This window comes from Cydia pomonella, chromosome 11, assembly GCF_033807575.1.
Source record: "Cydia pomonella isolate Wapato2018A chromosome 11, ilCydPomo1, whole genome shotgun sequence".
Taxonomy (NCBI): domain Eukaryota; kingdom Metazoa; phylum Arthropoda; class Insecta; order Lepidoptera; family Tortricidae; genus Cydia; species Cydia pomonella.
In genome coordinates this window covers 6,537,119-6,556,707 of record NC_084713.1, presented here as the reverse complement: position 1 = coordinate 6,556,707, position 19,589 = coordinate 6,537,119, and the positions used below count along the sequence as shown (strand labels likewise).

General features: G+C 35.5%; 1 protein-coding gene across 7 annotated transcripts in view; it reads right to left on the bottom strand.

Annotated features, from left to right (window-relative positions):
• Positions 1-19,589, bottom strand: part of LOC133522718 (uncharacterized) — a 170,550-nt gene that overhangs the window by 11,070 nt on the left and 139,891 nt on the right. For 2 of the 7 annotated variants that reach the window (XM_061858141.1, XM_061858139.1), the window contains exon 2: positions 3,121-3,501. The exons of 1 other annotated variant lie outside the window; for it this stretch is intronic. In XM_061858141.1, the coding sequence (XP_061714125.1) occupies positions 3,121-3,337 (217 nt within the window). In that variant the 5' untranslated portion in view covers positions 3,338-3,501. Of the gene's footprint in view, positions 1-3,120; positions 3,603-3,856; positions 4,102-19,589 lie in introns of those variants that run through there. 4 more of the 7 variants (XM_061858137.1, XM_061858136.1, XM_061858142.1 and 1 more) reach the window with 3 other exon arrangements.

The window sequence follows — 19,589 nt, the reverse complement described above, 5'->3', positions numbered from 1 at the left end:
CGTCTTCCGTTCATGTTCAGCTTTACATTTACACGCCTTCAGCCACGTAAAAAAATAAAAATATGATGAGTTTCACTACTTCAGTTGGTAGAGTCGCGAGTTCAAACCTCGCTTGGGGCGGTTGTCTAAACCCCAATTAATTTATTTTTAACTAAAAAGCTTCTTCAATATCTACATTTTAATATTATCTGTGCATATGTGTTAAATAAAAATCACAAATTTTCATCAAATCGATTGACACAAAAAATGCTGAGTAACGTATAGGTTAACTCCCTACATTATAACTATATATTATCGTGTCTGTTAAGTCAGTCTCATGTAGGTCGTTCTACCGTATTATTTTCACAGTAGGTCGTAGTCGATGTCAATTATTATCAATCGTAAAATGTAGCCAGGGTTTAGATTTCTATCGAAAATGCCCGAATTAGAAACATCATTCAGCACGTGCCAATTGCATTCTGCATACCAAAGCGCAGCGGAACGTTGCTGCAAGCACATGTGTTATGAACCATAGCTTGTTCGATATATAAATTGTATGAATCGAACAAAATATTGAGGATTCCTTTTAAATTCAGATAAGCGGAAAAATAATGTAGTATGTAGACCTATGTACCTAAAGTATGTAAACAAATAAATTATAACCATATATACCCTGGTTCGACTGGGGCATGTTTAATTTAAATATATCATGTCAGACAACTAAGCCCATATTTATGGTAGGGACCTTAGAAACTAACTAAATACATACAATAATAACTATCATAAAGTTAAAAATCATTTCGCCGATACAGTTTTCTGTTGCGTTGCGTGTTCCGGTGTAGGATTCGGCAGATAAAATAGTGTGATCACTAGTAAAACCAACTTTATAGGCCCATGTCGATAAAATTATGACGTATCGCCACGAATATGACATACTAAAAACTATAATCTGGGGGCACTGAGACAAGCGAAACGCAAGAGCATTAGCTATATACCTTTTCTCTAAGCGCTTTTCGGTGTCGTCGCCGTCATATGGGTATAAGATGAAAAATGTATTTAACTTTCATTACTTTCTGTTATACAATAGTTATTGTAGTAACGAAACGACCAAGCCACATATTTTAATTAAGGTCAATAGGTTTTTTTGACTAAGGACTACACCTATGAAGTACAGTTTGTGAAATTTGAGGTTGTATATAAAGTTACGGCGTGTAGAATAGGGTGGCCGTTGGTGTATGGAGAAAAATAATAATTCATAATGCAATAGGTATCAAAAGTTGCAGGTAAATACGTAATACTGTAATTTAATTTAAAATTAAGTACCACGTTTAGCCCTCTACCAGCCGGCAAAGAAAAAAAGGCAAAATTAAAAAATCTATTAAATTTGGTAGATGTCAATTTTCTTTTCCGATTATCAAAGTAAGGCATAAAAGGACCGGTAATTAAATGAATCTAACCATAATAATGTTTTAATTTATTAAAAAAATGCTGTGTAATAATGTAATAATATCACAATAATTCAAGTACAACACAAAAATCACTTATTTTACAAACTAACCTAACCTACGTGAGATTATAAACTAACGGGTGTACAATCTTACGGTGTCATATACATAACATGCATTGGTTTAACATGCATTATTGTTATTCATTCCTATTTTTACACGATGGCCAAAAGTAATAAATTGTGACGTTTTAGGTGATTTTAGACATACTTTCACGCGTTTTAGCCAAAATATTTGTTATGTATGTAATTTTATGTACAGTCAGCGTCAAATACTTTGTAGCAACCAAAGTGGCCAAATAGTTCGGTACACCATATATTTAGTATGGTGTACCGAACTATTTGGCCACTTTGACTGCTACAAAGTATTTGACGCTGACTGTACTATCATTTTATTCTGATTGATAACGTTTCTGCCATATGTTTAGAACAAGTCAAGGCACGTGACTATATCAATTAGCTTTTTCGGCATAATACCTATTTACGCAGTCTAATGGTACTACTGCTCCCAGATTTTTTTTTAGACATAAATGAAAATCATTTCTAATACTAAGGGTATTGTTATATATATAAAAGAAAAAAAAAAAAAATATTTCACAAAAATACTTTAATATTTTTATATTTAATCGTTGGTAGATGGCTAAAAGTATATAGCTAGATTTTTTAAATTATTTTTTTCGTGCTCTACCTACATTAAATTAGGATTTTTTTGCATTACATATTTCGTAAAACTTTACAAACGGCCCACCCAGAAGAGTTCAAAGCTTGGCTTGACGTGAGATCTGATAACTTTTTGACAGAGTGAGCCATATGGTCTCGTCTTGGCAACGTTTTAGATGAAAATGTTTTTGGCGGGGTCATGTTTATAATTATTAGATGCAATTTTAATAACTATAATGAGAAAAAAATATAATTGAGAATAAGAATAAATTAAATAGGCTTGGAAGTAGGTATTTACTTAAAGGAATCACATTTTTTGTAGTTTGGTATCGAGATCGATAACACATGAGTTGATATTTGTTGAATACTAATAACTTTAAGAAGCAAAAACTATAATTTATTAAATGTTTTTTTAAACTATGTTAAATACAATTTTATTGTATCTGACACAAAAATCCAAATGGTTTAAAACTAATCATGCTAATAGTAGGTATTCGTAAAAAAATCAATAAACACCACCACCACCTATTTACCACCATAATTACCACCTATTTAGTCCATGCCTTTATAAACATGGCTGAGTTATGAGGACATTGAGAATACAATGGCTAGAAGACCATAAACATGATCACCACTCTACGAAAACAAGCAAAACATCGTACAAACAACTAATTGTGATGGTTTCTCTAAGAAAGTTTGATAATGATTTAAGTTCTGCCTAATTTGACGCTTCGGAAAAAGCTTCAAGCTTACGATACACTTACTTGTTCAGCTAACTTCACAGACCACATATATATATCAAAACACAGGTATTATATATATGCATATAATTAAAATTCACAATTCTCACTATTAAACTTTCTTGCAACTTTTACGATATTTCTTTAAGAACTTTTTGAAAACTTCTGGAACATACTTAAAAACTCCACCAACAGGAAGCCACTAACACATAAACAAACAAACTTTCCCGCCATTACCTGAGCCCTCGTTGTACTGAGTACTGGCCCTCGGCGCCGAGAAAAAGAGATGCGTCCTGTAGTGAGTGTGTTCCTCCATACAGGAGTAGCGCTCGCGGTCCCGGCGCTTCGCGTTCCGGCCGGCCCCGAGCGCCCCCCTCGCCTTCCCCCCTCCCCCGCCGCCACCGCTGCTCGCACTCTTCTCCCCGCTGAAGTTCTTCCGAAACATCAGATTCATCTTGGACTGGTGCCACTGCGGTCTCTCTCGCACTAATTACAAACTAATTAGCCCCGCTCTGTCGTGCGTTTAGTCTGGGTTTATGCCTTGTTGGAAATAGTTGGTTATGGTTGATTTCTTAACAGGTGCAACGTTGCGGTTCGTGTTACGGGTTTTTGGTTAAACTGTTTAAAAAGTTATAAATTGTTAAATAGTAAAATCAACTCTATCATGAAGAAATTATCGCTAGGTATAATAAATTCAGAACTATATATATATATATGTAAATCACTGAACATCATGTCACTAGTAAATATACATATAAATATTTATTTGTGAACAATCTTAGACACATTGACCTAATCCCAAGTTAATTAGACGCAGACATATATCAGAATTATATAGAGGACATATGATTTAACTCATCAATATTGTTTGATTTGCGAGTTCAAGATAACGACCAATATGTATTCGTTGTAATCTTGAATATGTGACACATTTCACACATTTTGTATTTGTCTCTGCATAGCAAATATGTACCTTTGTAAACTTTTTCGAGACAACAATATTGTAATCTTTATAGTTAATTAATTTAGTTTAATTGGCATTGTCGGCCTTCCTCCGTCGAGTACTAAATAGAAATGCATCATAAATGCATATGAGTGTATTGATGTAATGTAAACCTGGAAAACGTGCGGATGTCGATGCTATGTTTTATTAATGAAATCGCAATCAGCTGCACTTTCCCACAGGAACCGAAACGTTAAACTTGCAGATAATGTTTAGTTGGATAGTAGAAAATAAAAAGCGGCCAAGTGCGAGTCGGACTCGCCCATGAAGGGTTCCGTACCATTTATGACGTATTAAAAAAACTACTTACTAATTCTGGTTCAAACCAATTTTCGTTGGAAGTTTGCATAGTAATGTATATCATTTTTTTTTTTTAGATTTTTCATTCCTTTATTTTAGAAGTTACAGGGGGGGGGGGACACACTTTTTTTCACTTTGGAAGTGTCTCTCGCGCAAACTATTCAGTTTATAAAAAAATGATATTAGAAACCTAAATATCATTTTTGAAGACCTATCCATAGATACCCCACACGTATGGGTCTGATGAAAAAAATTTTTTTTTAAATTTTATGACGTATTAAAAAAAAACTACTTACTAGATCTCGTTCAAATCAATTTTCGGTGGAAGTTTGCATGGCAATGTATATCATATATTTTTTTTAGATTTTTCATTCTGTTATTTTAGAAGTTACAGGGGGGGGACACACATTTTTCCACTTTGGAAGTGTCTCTCGCGCAAACTATTCAGCTTAGAAAAAAATGATATTAGAAACCTCAATATCATTTTTAAAGACCTATCCATAGATACCCCACACGTATGGGTTTGATGAAAAAAGATTTTTTGAGTTTCAGTTCTAAGTATGGGGAACCCCCAAAATTTATTGTTTTTTTTCTATTTTTGTGTAAACATCTTAATGCGGTTCATAGAATACATCTACTTACCAAGTTTGAACAGTATAGCTCTTATAGTTTCGGAAAAAAGTGGCTGTGACATAATCGGACAGACAGACGGACATGACGAATCTATAAGGGTTCCGTTTTTTGCCATTTGGCTACGGAACCCTAAAAACACGTGTAATTTAGAAAATGGAAAATATCTGCTAAACTAGAAACACTTTCTAATGTAGTCCTAAAGAAATAAGTAATCTTTGAGTGCTCACTCCATACTAAATAAAGACCCATTTATAATAAGTTTTAAACGAGCTTTGCGGAAACCTATTTCTTATAAGATTTATGCTTGACAAGTATTAAGTTTTAACCGAGTTTTAACTTATTAATAATATGTTTTACCATACCTCCCATACAACTTATTATTAAGTAAGGAAACTGATGTACCAAATGAGCTTATTTCTCTATGGTAAAATTTTAAATGCTCCTAACTTTAATAATACCTAAAAATTCTACAAAACTCAAACGTAGAGGCATAGCTATGGTTGATATGTATCTATTTGTGCCAAAATAGCTTCAATAATGTTAATATCCAGAGAGGAAAATGAGGACTACGTTTGTATGAAAAGGCGATTTCGCGCGGGGCCTCCACTTTCGTCTTAAGGGTCCTCAGCACAAGCTCGGTTCTCCATAAAAACGTAGTTACGCTCTCATTTTAAAACGACTGACTAGATTGCTCTGTAACTTTGTATTTACAATAGGATAAGGTATATCTATGCCTGGAATTAGTTTATGTACCTTTAGATACCACAGTTAAAAAACCGGGCAAGTGCGAGTCAGACTCGCGCACGAAGGGTTCCGTACCATTATTTAAAAAACTATCACGCTTCATGAGATACAGCCTGGTGACGGACGGACGGACGGACGGACGGACAGCGAAGTCTCAGTAATAGGGTCCCGTTTGACCCTTTGGGTACGGCACCCTGAAAAATACATCGAATTTAAGTTTTTCATACAAAACTTGTTTTTGCTCTATTTCTTTTGTTTTATAAACTAGAGCTCTATAAACTATTTACAGAACTAGATATACAGTACCCCTAGTGTAAATAAATTCGATTTCGAAACGTGACGTACGCGTTTGCGTTTAGTCTCATTTTGTATTGGATTTAGAAAGAGCGCGCCAAGCGGGACGTTTTGGAAACTCAAAATCCTATACAAAATGAGACTTAACGCAAACGCGTTCGTCACGTTATGATGTCGATCAAATTTACACTAGGGGTACTGTATGTCATTGTATGTGCAAAGTTTCATTACAATCCAACACGTAGTTTTAAAATGAGAACGACTTTTGACCGTTCAGTGCTAAGGGGCAACTATACAAAATTTATTTTTGTCAAGGATCATCAATGTTTGGAAGTACATTCCTTTGGAGAATAAAGCCAACAAAGGGTAGTCCTGTAAGCTCACTGACAACTTGAAGTACTTTCAGAAACCACCAATGATCCGCGGAGTACCTATAATGAATACTCGCAGATCTACTATAAACTAAAATTTCACATAATTCTTAATTTTCCATGTTTCCGTACTTTTCCGCCTGTTGTCTGAAATTCATTAATAGATGCAAATCGCTTCAATGTCAGGCAAAATCGATGGAGTATTCGTGCCGTGAATATTTCAGCAGTGGGGATCGAACGCGCAACAAGTGCTCTACTTGCTAAGACACGGTTAGCCTCTGAACTCTTTGTAAGGTAAACGTCCTAGAGCTCGACATGCCAATGCCCAATAGATGACACCCTGCTATCAACTCTATTGATAATCACTTAAGTTTAAAATTGATATGTATTGGGACAGTGACGATCACTCGAACGTCCACCTTACATATAGTAAACCTTGAAAAGTATTTGAAAACAATGAGGTTCTGCGCCGAACCGTATGTCACCGTTAAAACGTTCGCTAACTCTTTTTGTATGGGAAGTGTCATAGTATGTATGTATGTATGTATGTATGTATATACTTTATTGTACATAGAAATAAAAACACGAAAAACACAGTTACAGAGTAAATTAAATACAACAAAGGCGAACTTATCCCTGTATGGGATCTCTTCCAGTTAACCTTTGAGGAAATGAGTAAAACAGAAGTAACGGTGAATGAATGACAAACACAAACAAAAGTGTACATTCACTGAAATTAATGAAATGCACGTTTTGAATACACATTGATACAAATATACATAGATAGAAAAATAACCATAAAATAATGCATACATATATATATAAAGAAGCGGTGGTGGCCGAGTGGATATGACGTCCGACTTTCAATCCGAAGGTCGCGGGTTCAAATCCTGGCTCGTAACAATGAGTTTTTCGGAACTTATGTACGAAATATCATTTGATATTTACCACTAGCTTTTCGGTGAAGGAAAACATCGTGAGGAAACCTGCATACATCTGCGAAGAAATTTAAAGGTGTATGTGAAGTCCCCAATCCGCATTGGGCTAGCGTGGGGACTATAGCCCGAGCCCTCTCGCACATGAGAGGAGGCCTGTGCCCAGCAGTGGGACGTATATAGGCTGAATTATTATTATTATATATATAAATAAAAATAAATAAATATTCAATATATAATATAAATAAATATGAATTCGAACCAGAAAAGTAAAGGAAATTAAAAAAGTAGAAGTACTCAATAGAAGGAAGTCGTAACCAAAGTATCGGAAAGCCACAATTTTTTAAGCTTCTCCTGGCGAGTGACAATAATCAGTCCCTCGATGTGGTGGTTCAGCTGAGGGCCTCCCGCTAAAATAAAAAATCGAAATTTAATTATCTGCTTCTAACACTATTTCATAATCGAGTAATAGAGAAATAAATAACGGAATTTCGATCAAAGAACTGACAAAACTTGTAACCGACCGCCGCTAGGCCAGAAAAATTACTAAACTGTAGGTAATGTTGAATTAAAATCACAATTAAAGTTCGAATGTCGTTGCAGCAAAGCCACAGTCAGACCAAGCTAATACTGCACAGACTGCATTGACGGAGTGTAGCACTGTCCAAATAACACTCAAATTTCTATGAAAAAACAATGTTTTATAGTGGCAGTTCCACACTGTCATTGCAAAGTTGGCACTGCAGTGTGCGGCACGGCACAAGATTTTTTAAATAAATGAATAAATATTATACGACATTATTACACAAATTGACTAAGTCCCACAGTAAGCTCAATAAGGCTTGTGTTGCGGGTACTTAGACAACGATATATATAATATATAAATATTTATAAATACTTCAATACATAGAAAACACCCATGACTCAGGAACAAATATCCATGCTCATCACACGAATAAATGCCCTTACCAGGATTTGAACCCGGGACCATCAGCTTCGTAGGCAGGGTCACTACCCACTAGGCCAAACCGGTCGTCAAAGTTTTGTAGTACTGAATATGTATGTTTTGTAGTACAGACAGGCCAAGTCAAACGTGCACTTTCTAACATAGAACCGATATTTGAATCATATCAGTTAGCTATCATTCGCACGAGCGTCTCGATCGCACTTATACATGTACGGACAAGTCAGAGCGAAATGAATGAGCGAATTACAGTTAACTGATATGATTCAAATATCGGTTTGATGTCACGTTCGAGTGAGCTCAGGCTTCACCTCACGTGCACTAACAAGTACGAGTACGATTCAAGACAATATCAAAACAAGATGAAAACCTTAACAATTAGTTAAATCAAAATCGGCCTCAAGTTAAAAAGTTTCCGTAGACCCATGACACATACGTGTAATCATAATATGGGTATTGGGAAAGACACGTGTAATCATGGCCCTCGAAATAATTGTGGTATAGACTGTGGGCGTCCACTAAGTTAGAAAAGCAGTAAACCACGGTTTTACTGCCAACAATTGTGTCTATTATAATTTACAGCCCGACTAATCCGCCGCCATAAAGACGTTTTTTACGAGAAAACTAATGATCCGCAATACTTGGCAGTGTTTTATTGAGCAATGCGCGGATGAAGATTATGGGTTAATGGTTTAAGGTATTTTTTGTGGACACGGATCTGATTGCTTTATGGCTTATGGCGTTGTTAGTCTATGGTTCGTGAAATGAAATAGATGATGCGCAGGAGTCATACCTACATTTTCGAAAATTAGTATGTTTTACTGTTTGACCTTGTGACACACCTTGTGAAGTTTTATATTAATCCAGTAACACAAAGTATTATAACTATAGTTATTCGAACTATATAATTTGCCGCTCTTTTGTCCGTTTGTACACGTAAGGATAAAGTTTTATGACTAATAGGTGTAAGTTATTTTTTACGTCACGTCATGTTTATAATATTTAGATGCCTGATGAGATATTTATGTTTAGGTCATCTTACATTGATCAAATTGTGATTTATTTATTTAAATAAAACCCTTCCAGTTTAAATAATTCAAAAATCAATAAATCTAACCTCTAAAGTCTGTAGCAAATTGAACACAAACTTTAAACAACAAACATTTCTTAGGTAGTGGAACATAACCCTAAAAGCCCTATAAAATAAACCTAAGCTCGCTTCTATTTGATTTCGTTTTTATGCGGCAGTTGAACTTTAAAACCAGGCTTAGCCTATTTCTACAAACCCTAACGAATCATCGTTATCGCCCCGAAATGCCGGCGTACTTACGCAAAGGGCTGACATTTTAATCGCACGCAATCCAAACGTTACAAATTTCCTAGTTCACTTAGCGGTGGTCGAAATTGTTGTGGAGGGCAATGGATTTTGGGTGTACATACATATATTATGTAGACACCTACTCAAGGTTACGTATGTGTAGTTGGAATTTACAGAGGTATTTTAACATAAAAGAATGAATAAAGGAAGAATAGAATTCAGTTAAAATATTAATTTCTTTGTAAAGTCCTCTTAATGATTCACGTCCTCTTTAAGTTATATATAGAACGAAATGGCTCTCTTTTGTAAGACAAATATAGTCTATATGTCAGTTGCTTTGCCCCAAACCAGAATACCATATGACATTACACTATGAAAATAATTATAATAAACAAGACAAGCCGTCTCAACATTGGTCAATTGTCTAATTCTCCTAACGGCGTAAGCGGCCGAACTTTATTTGGTTGCTAGCGTTCTTATATGATATGAAGAACCCCCCAATCTGTTAAACAAAAGCCTTTGTTTCTTTCAAGCAGAGCGGTCAGCTCCCGTCTTCGGCACAAGTCCAAAGCTTGTAGGTATATTAATGTTTGTACTCCCATTATTCACACCCTTATAGACCAAAAGGCTTAACGGATTTTAAGGTGTGGTTTGTAAACGGTGACGTTGGTTTCATTTCAGTTGTGAATGTGAAAGCACTTAGCTAATGATTTTCGCAGGAGTTATAAAAATGAAACCAGTTTTAATTGCTATCGAGTATATTTATTTTTACTAAACCTTGATCGCATATATTATATATTAGATATTATGACTAGGATATATAATGACCGACCTGTCAAAAAGGGACCCGTCTGAAAATCAGCGCTGGGTATATATCTAGCAATAAAGCTGAGACAGGTACCCATTGCCTATACCAAAAAACCAGATAAGTAGTTAAAAATTTAGAAGCTAAATTGTTTGTTGTATGTTATTTTTTATTTTGTATCTTTGGTAGTTGGGGCAATAAATATTTTTTATCTTTATCTTTATCTATATCTTTGAAAAACTGGATGTTTTATGCATATACAATAAATAATCATAATGTTAAACACAAAATAATTAGACTCCTAAAGTGTAATATCTCAGATACCTCCTACTTAATTAATATCGTAACTTTGGAGAAACCCATTTTCAGTGCTTATCAGTATTTATGAGGACAGATCCCCAATGAGCTATTTTATGACCCATTTTTGACCCAAAAACCAATACTGTTAAGTGCTTTTGGCGCTCAACTCGAGTACACAACGCTTTCCTAGAGAAGAGGCACTTACTGGGGTCCAAGTTACGAGTTACCGTGGTACGAGTATCCAAAACAAGATACGTGAGGGTAGTGACATTAATTTGATTTTTTTAACCCCCGAGAAAAAAGGGGAGAAAAGGGGTGTAATAAGTTTGACCACTATGTGAGTGTCCTATCTGTGGCGCCGTAGCTATTAAACATGGGAACCGTCTTCGATGCGGAAACTGCTTTCAAATAGCAGGTTTTCCAGCGGTGGTTTTTAAACATGTTTTATTAAAATCAGTTCAACCGTTTCATTTGCGTTAGGGGTTTTACAATTTATGCAATTGTGGTTGCGACATTTTACCTTAATATAGGTACATACCTGTATGAGAAGGTGTAGGAATCATACCAAGAATAGTAACTTATTAATTCAGAAAGTGTAAGATTTAACGAGATTTCATTAAATACACGCCAGCAAATGTCAGCTCCGTTTATCTAATTCTAGAAGGTATTCTTTAGTATTAATAAATGTTTTATAAACACTCCTGATTCCCTTTCAAAATGTTGTCTAGTCAGTCTATATTCATATTATATTTCCGTAGTTAGACTCTCGGAGCGGAACATTGTTATTTTTATTAATATGTTCTACGCACCGATATGCGCGGACGAATGATGTCAAAATAACATGAAATTACCATTAGTAAGGTAGGATCGACCTCTTGTTGCTTGCACCTGCGCGTTTTCAACTGGACTCGTAAACATCCAGACTGAGAGCCAAACAGATCATATGAACCGCTGGGTTTACTGCAGCCACCTGCTGTGGACCACGTACTCGGAACATGAAATTATTTTAAAGAAATGTTTTGATTTTAAAGCACACTTTTATATCATTTATAGTCATCATCTTCCTCGGGTTGTCCTGACATTTCGCCATGGCTGATGGAAGCCTGTGGTCCGTTTGGCAACTAATCCCTAGAATTGACGTAGGCCCTAGTTTTTACGAGAGCGACGGCCATCTGACCTTCCAATTCAGTAAACTAGGCGTTATTGGGATTAGTCCGGTTTTCTCAAAATGTTTTCCTTCACCGAATAGCGACTGGACTTTATGTTCAAAGTAGTATTTTCATTTAAGAGTGAACGTTCGGTGGGACATGAAATTGGAAACTAAAGGCAAACACACTTTGGCAACACCAGTTGACTTGTCACAACAATAGCGTTCATGACACATATTCGTAAACATTACCTTTGTCAAAAAATATTTCTGTCTCAAATGTTCTGAGTTGACCTATATTATACTTACCTGTTACAAAAGACGTAACTTTAAAAGTGAAATATTCAAAATTAGGTTAAGGCTGTAGCCCCACGGAAACGATAAAACCATCCATTACTGGCCACCGGAAACGGAAGCCACGCCCCGAACGCGCTCGATATAAAGATCGCTCAAGTGATAATCGCTACAGGGGTAGACAAAAAAATCTGTTTGTAGCCGTGATGAGGTGTTTAGTGGACTTAAGGCCCTGCATCGAAAAATAACGGGATCTTTGAAGCGTGGCAGTGGCTAGCCCCGGAAACAAACAGACGTGATTTTCGGATATATGTATCTTGACTATATGATAAGAGGTATGATACTAGTCGAAACAAAAAGGCTTAAAATTTCCTCGATAGAATATAAATCCAAAGTTACATCTACATTTTTAGTGTTTACCTCAGTGCAACTAGAAAACACATCTTCATCCAGCATAATCCACATTAAAGTAAAGGTTTTCATCTCGTCTTAAACATCATTCAACTAAATATTAACTTATTATCTTATACAAACGGATTTATTCTCGTTTTTGATTTTATGAATTCAACAGAAAACGCCCATTTTACGCAGTTCGGCTTCTCTTTCTGTCATGCGTCAAAGTCATAAATGCGTCCTTTATGCCAGTAATGTTAGATGGCCGTGGTGCCTCAAAGAGGTAAGACCTATGTCAAATCGCGCAGCGCTCCAAATTACGTAAAATCGACATATCCAATAAACGTTGAGTCGTAGCTCTATTAACTAGTAACGGAATCCGAGGTCTACTACGAATGGACTATCTTTACAGGCCTATACGTTACGCATGTGTGCGTGTTTGCCTAGCTACGTCAAAGTCTAATACTCTTTGAACAATTACAACGGGTAAGGAAATTTCGACAGCTTCTGTAATGTATCGGTAGCTGTGTGGTCGTGTAGACACCAAAGAAAAAATGCGAGACATCTATAGACCCATCGAATCTAATCGTAACTTTTTGTTTTCTTTTTTTGTTCCTATATAATATCTTTATTCCTTATTTTCTATTTTATTGTAAAAGTAAATCTTGTCTGTCTTATACAGAAATAAAGTTATTCTTTTAAAAATGTGTATTAAAAACATATTTTAATGACACGAATAATTTTATTTTATTCATACCAATTTTTGTATAGCCTAGGTAATCTTTATGTAAAACAAATATACTTACTTATTATATAAAAAAAAAAACGAAAAAAATCAACACGTTTATTAGAAAAAAAAAAACTCGTATGCACGGGCCGGGGTTTGAACCAGCAACCTCTGATTTGTAATCCGCATGCCTTAAGAACAATTCACATAATTTATTTAACAGGATACTGTCAAAACGTCAATGACTAATATGACTTTTCAGCAAAGAGTAAAGTTTTCTTTCTTTTTTTATTTGGGTACGCTGACAGCTGTCGTTTCAATACGATTTTGCGAGATTTGGCGTTTTTAGGTTTAAAATTATATAGAGATAACACCTGTCACCCTCCACATCGAGTTTGAAAAATACTATAAATGTTAACATATACAGGATGGTTTTCGATAATGTACATCTTAGAACTTAAACTGTTTTTAATTTCTTTTTTTTTCTGATTTTAAAATTATACCGCTCTACTTTTATACCTTAATAATTTAATATATCTTAGTCTTGACAAAGACTATTAAAGTTTTATACTTAGTTTTCGCTTACTAACAATGTCTTTATAAAATCGCTTTCCTGTAAGTTTAGGCAATTGCTATAGCAGATACCACCATTTAACAGCAGTATCAGAGGGCCTACCGCGAACCACGTTCGACGGGTTGCCTCTTTGTCGCACTTGTAAATTCGTACGTAAGTGTGACAGGGAGGCAACACGTCGAACGTGGTTCGCGGTAGGCACTCAGTTCATTACACTTGGTTCGGTGCTTCAACCTCTTGTCTAACTGTCTGATAATTAAAGTAGTTCCTAATAGACGGCGTTGTGCAATTATGGATATCCCGACCAAACTTTTCATTTCAGAGGAACGCGATTCTGTGTTGATAATGTTAGGCTATACTTTATTTGTCCATGCTCTTGAAACCATTAGCCAACCAATTAGCTTATGGCGGGCATTGAAGGGTCGTTCTTTGAAATCAGATTATTAAATATAATTTCAATATATCAGGGGAATAATAAAATCGATAAAAAGAAAGTAAAAGCGACGAGGGAATGAAAAAAACCGATAAGGGAATGACAAGGAAATGTTATTTTTAAGATCTATAGAACGAAGTGCCAAACGTTGATTTTAGTTGAAACCCCAGTCCAAAGGCATGGAATGAGAACCAGGGGAAAAGTAATAAGTATGTCTTTGATCAACTGTTATGATTACGATCATTTTTACTTAATCCATGAAAGTAAATAATCATTTACTTGACATATGATTTAACATTGTACATGCCCATGAAGAATACATTTTATATCAAAACACACGGGAATGAAAATCACAGTGAACCAAAGCCAGGGGAACGATATTATGAAATCGTTTATTTCAGGTGAAAGACCCATAATTACATCACAAACAAACGAAAATACAATACAAATTAACTTAAATTAAAAACAGTCAAAATAACAATCATAAATACATACGTCAATTTTGTTTTACCTGTAAGAATAGCATATATTTTTAAGATTATAAGTAAACTGAATATCAATATACTTAGTAATTTACCTCTAGTTTTATGTCAACCTAATATCCTAAGAGCATTTATTAGAAACATATTAAGAAGTTCGAAATGTCACGGAACGTGTAGTGTGACTTCCTCGGATTTTATGATATTTTATTTTTCTTTGAAAGTGATTTTGGAAGAATTTTATATCAAATGTTAACACTTACACCTATTCCAAAATACGGTTTATAAATTGTATGGATATATAACGACTTTATAACAATTTTAATAACATACATCTTGTGATCAGTTTTCGTGTCACCGCCGCGCGTGGTAACATAAACATGCAGTACTCGGTAGAAAGTTACCTTTACGTCTGGCAGCCTTTTTAACGCTATTTTCTTAGAACAGCAATACTGTGTTGGTGTCATATTTGCAAATGGCTGAAGGGAGAAGTGTTGTCGAAAATTATTTATTTGTGTTAATTAAAAAAAAAGGTCAACCTTAACGCGTCACCGCCGTGTTTGAGTTTTAAAAGTCTGTACTCATTTCACGTTATTGTTTGTAACATAAGATATACTTAATACATTCGAGATTGAGCTAATTATTTAATATTTGCAAAGTCAAAGGTAATTTTTAGGTAATACCGAACATGTTTCAAATTGTCACGACAGTGGCCTCAATTCTGTCCCCGCCGCGGACTTTTGAATCCACGTTCGTGACATATAGACACGTGGTCGTGACATTCTCAATTCGTTTGATTAATTTAGAGGCATATTCACTCTTTAGAAATGGATTTTTTTAGCTACGTTCATTTGTTATTATTGTCCAACTGCCAAAGCAGAAAAATGGTTTCCGCGTGTATGTGGATGTATGATGTGTATCCGATTCTTTGTCACGCTCTACAGCGCTAGTTTGACGAATTTCAACGTATGAGCTGTCATTCGATGTGTCTTAGTCATGGGAGTAACTTAGGCTATATTAAAAATATTGTATAATTCAAAATAGTGGAGTTGGCCGCCAAAATGCCGAAACGTCACGACTGAGGGACACTTTGTGACAGCCGTGATTATGTACTCATTTTATTTACCTTTTCTGAGGGTATTAAGCTTGACCATATGCATCAAAAAATGCTTTTTATACGTAACAATATGTGAAAAATAAAAAGCTTTTATGAAAAAATATTTTTCTGGACACAATTTAAGAATCACCCTGATTGTTTGAGTAATTGTTTAAAAGTTATTAGTTGAATATTACATATTTCAGCGTAATAAAAATACTTACTTCACTTTTTTTGGTAGTTTTCGTTGTTACCATATTACTTACTTTTTCCTTTTTTATATGTAGGTAGTTACCACTGACAACTGTGATTCACTATCATCCGAAAAATTGGTCGTCGGAAAACGGCACCCTGTATTTCCTGCCTCAACAATATATTACTAAATAAAATATGATAACTAACAATGTAACTAACTAACAAATTATACTTACAATTAACTATACTATTAACATCTTCCAAAAATCTGTCTGTTGTGTTGCACGATGAATCTATTTACCACTCAGTATCAACTCCTATGTTTCCACAATATAACTTGAAAAATGTTTCGGCACTGTTTGTATTCTCCGTAGTCCATTTATTATATCTTTTCATGTAATGACTGTTTGTTGCCATAAAAAAATAAAAAAAAATAAAAAAAAATCAACAATAAAAATTGGCTATACTGTAGTCTTAGATTTATTACAATTTACAACAATATATTTTTTTATTTTCTAGTATCAAGTAATAACGCCATCTTTTTTATTTTCTAAGAATTAAGTTTCTGGCGTATAATCGTAGTTAACTTTTGTAACGCTAGATGGAGCTTTCACCTTCACGTGCGCCGCGGACTCCGCGGAGCGCTTCCATGTGTGCGTGCTAGCGGGGAGTGAGGAAGCTAGCGGGCGTGGCTTACGAACCGGTATTCGCGGCTTTAGTAGGCCCTTAATTAGGAAGTTTAAAAGTAGTTATGGTTACCAAGTTTTCATATTTATAATATGTATTGCATGCCATTCGGCTCAATTCTTTATTTTATGTAAATAATATTAATTTGATTTTAGTGAGTAATTTTCTTACATAGTCTACGTAGCGTCGCGAATAAATTTATAGTCTCATCTCAATACTAAACTACGATTGATACAGGCCAGATCTGTCAGTGTCTAAAGTGACGTTTTTGGTTGAAGAAATGTCACTTTTGACGCTGACAGATCAGTATCATATCGGAAACAGATCGAATAACTAAAACTCAGGAGTTCCGGTTCGAGCGCCATATTGGTAGTCGCTCCTCGTGATTAATTGCTTTGTTTTTTGCTCATTAATATTGTTTAAAGTGTAATATCGATAGCTTATTGAACAGTAAACTAATGTGCCGTGAGTGAATGGAGAATTAATCTTGAAACGCGTTTAACCACCATTTTCCAGTCAACGGCCAGTAGTTCTCGTGCTCCTTGTAATGTCCAGCTATTGCTTTACAAGAGCTGATAAAATTACCGTACACTGTCTTGTACTAACCGTACAATTTTATTCGTATTTAAAGCTCCTAAGACCTTGATACTGGCGAAATAGTCCCACTGGACTCAAGCCATAATTTTAAAAAGAAGAAGAACTAAAACTCAAATTGGCCTGCTATAATAAGTATTGCAATCAATAGTTTTGCCGCCGAAGTACTACTACTTCTTTTGTAGCTGGTACATTGTAAATTGTAACGGCCTCAAAAATTAGGTCTAGATACGATAAGGATCGGATATGTCAGTATTAAAAGCGACGATTTTGTTTGCAGAAACATCACTTTTGACACTGACTGATCCATATCGTATCTAGGTCTAATATTTGACGTATCTTAACCTATTCAGCACTAATCGCGACACGTTGTCGTTTTGCCTCTACGAAGTATTTCCGCTACATACCGGGTAACCCATGTGATCGGCTATGACGTAGCGCTACGACCGTAGCACAGCGGTGAATGTGTTAAACGGCCGGATTCAAAATTTAAGATACGTGCTAATAGGAATTTTTTAACGTATCTTAAAGTTCGAATCGGGCGGGTGATAGGTTAGGTGCTACGCTGGCGTAGCAACTATATACGAGTAAACCTTTCGTAGCATCTGCTACGGCCAAGTCTTTATCTACGTAGTTTCCATCAGATATTTTAACGTACAAGTTTCCGACTGTCATAAGGTACCTTTATCCGTGGAACGTCACATCAAGTGCTTAGAAAATGTATATATGTACATACTTTCGACGCCCTTCATTATTCTCACGAGCAATGAAAACGAGTCACTTTTTATTGAAGATTCTATGAAAATGACTCATTGGTAATTGCTCGTGAGTGTATATTATATTACTTAACATAGGCATTTAGCAAAGCTCTAAAGCCATAACACATAAATCACATAATAGACCCAGTTGAATCCACATTAGGCATATAACGCTACCATCTCATATCATCATGCTTATGGTTATCACTTATCAGTGTTATCTCTCTTCAACACGCCTTGGTCACAGATTACATGACTTAAGAACAGACACACCACTCATAATAACGGTTTTAAGTTTTCTTTAGCACAATCAGTGCACGCACAAGTCGCACAACGAGCGTAGCCGATAGTATGCAAAATCCCGTATATAAAAACAGCGCCTACGAACAGAGAACCCGACTATTGGGTCACTGGCACTGAATGTGTTAAATGATAAATAATGATAAATTTAATTTCATAGTATTAATTTGTATCACTAATTATTCTTCAATTAACTGTTCTGCTTCATATTGAATTGCATTATACTATCCTCCGGAAACCAAACTAACGATCGGGGTTGTATAGCTACTCACACACACTTGCATAGTCGTGAGTGAAAGAGATAGTAATATGATGTCGGTCGTTAGTTTGTTTTCCTGAGTCCCAGAGGTCCTTATAAAGGTTTAAAGAAAACTTTTATTAAATAAGGTAAGATTCCAAATTCAATAACAAAACTTAAGCTTCTGGGACTTAGGAGGATAGATGAATTGGTTAGTGTAGGTATTGTATATTATTTTTGGCGAATCTAAAGTAGTAATTTATCTGCGTCTTAGCACACTTCACGTACACTTAATGCACTTAAAGTGCGTAGTTAGCTCATAATGGTTATTAGCAGGAATATTACGTCATTCCCGGGAATATTCCCCAAATTGGGAATATAGATATAATACAGTCATGTTGCTGGCGATTTAGCTCTCTCATCGGGAATTTGAGCCCCGTATCCGAGTGCGTCTTGTCATTGCAATTATATATGGGTTATTTCAATTTAATGTGCTAGAGTCGGACCACGCTAAGTTTTCATGCCAAGTGCTACGTTAAGTATGGAGCTTACAGGCATATGATCCATTATTACTGCCATGTTTGTGCAAAGTTAGCGTGGTCAGAATCGATTGCTATTTTATTTTATATAACTAAATACTGTATATTAGCCTAAGTAGGTGTATGTTGTACGAAGATAATCTTAATATTCTGATTTTGATAGGTGTGTGGACAAGACGGCAATCGTTAATGCTCCGTAGCCAACGATACGCAACTGTCTGTGTCGCACTAATATGGAAGAGTGATAGAGAGAGAGAGAGGGAAATGCGCTACGCTACAGAGCGTGAACGATTGGCATCTTGTCTACGCACGATGTAGCGATATTTGCTTTTGAATGTCAAATCAATAGAAAAATCGAGATTTCTTAAATCTCATGGTACTGAAATAACTAAATTTGTTACGTATGCGTTTGTTACGTTCGTTAATGCAGGACGGAAATAAATACTATTGCTCTTTAAATACGATAGAGGGTGTTGTCCCTCTCAGCTGATGCGTTATAAGCTGGTACAGACTAATTCCGTTAGATGGCGATACCTGACACGATTTAAAAGCTCGATTTTGTTAGAAGGGTGGATAAACTTTTTT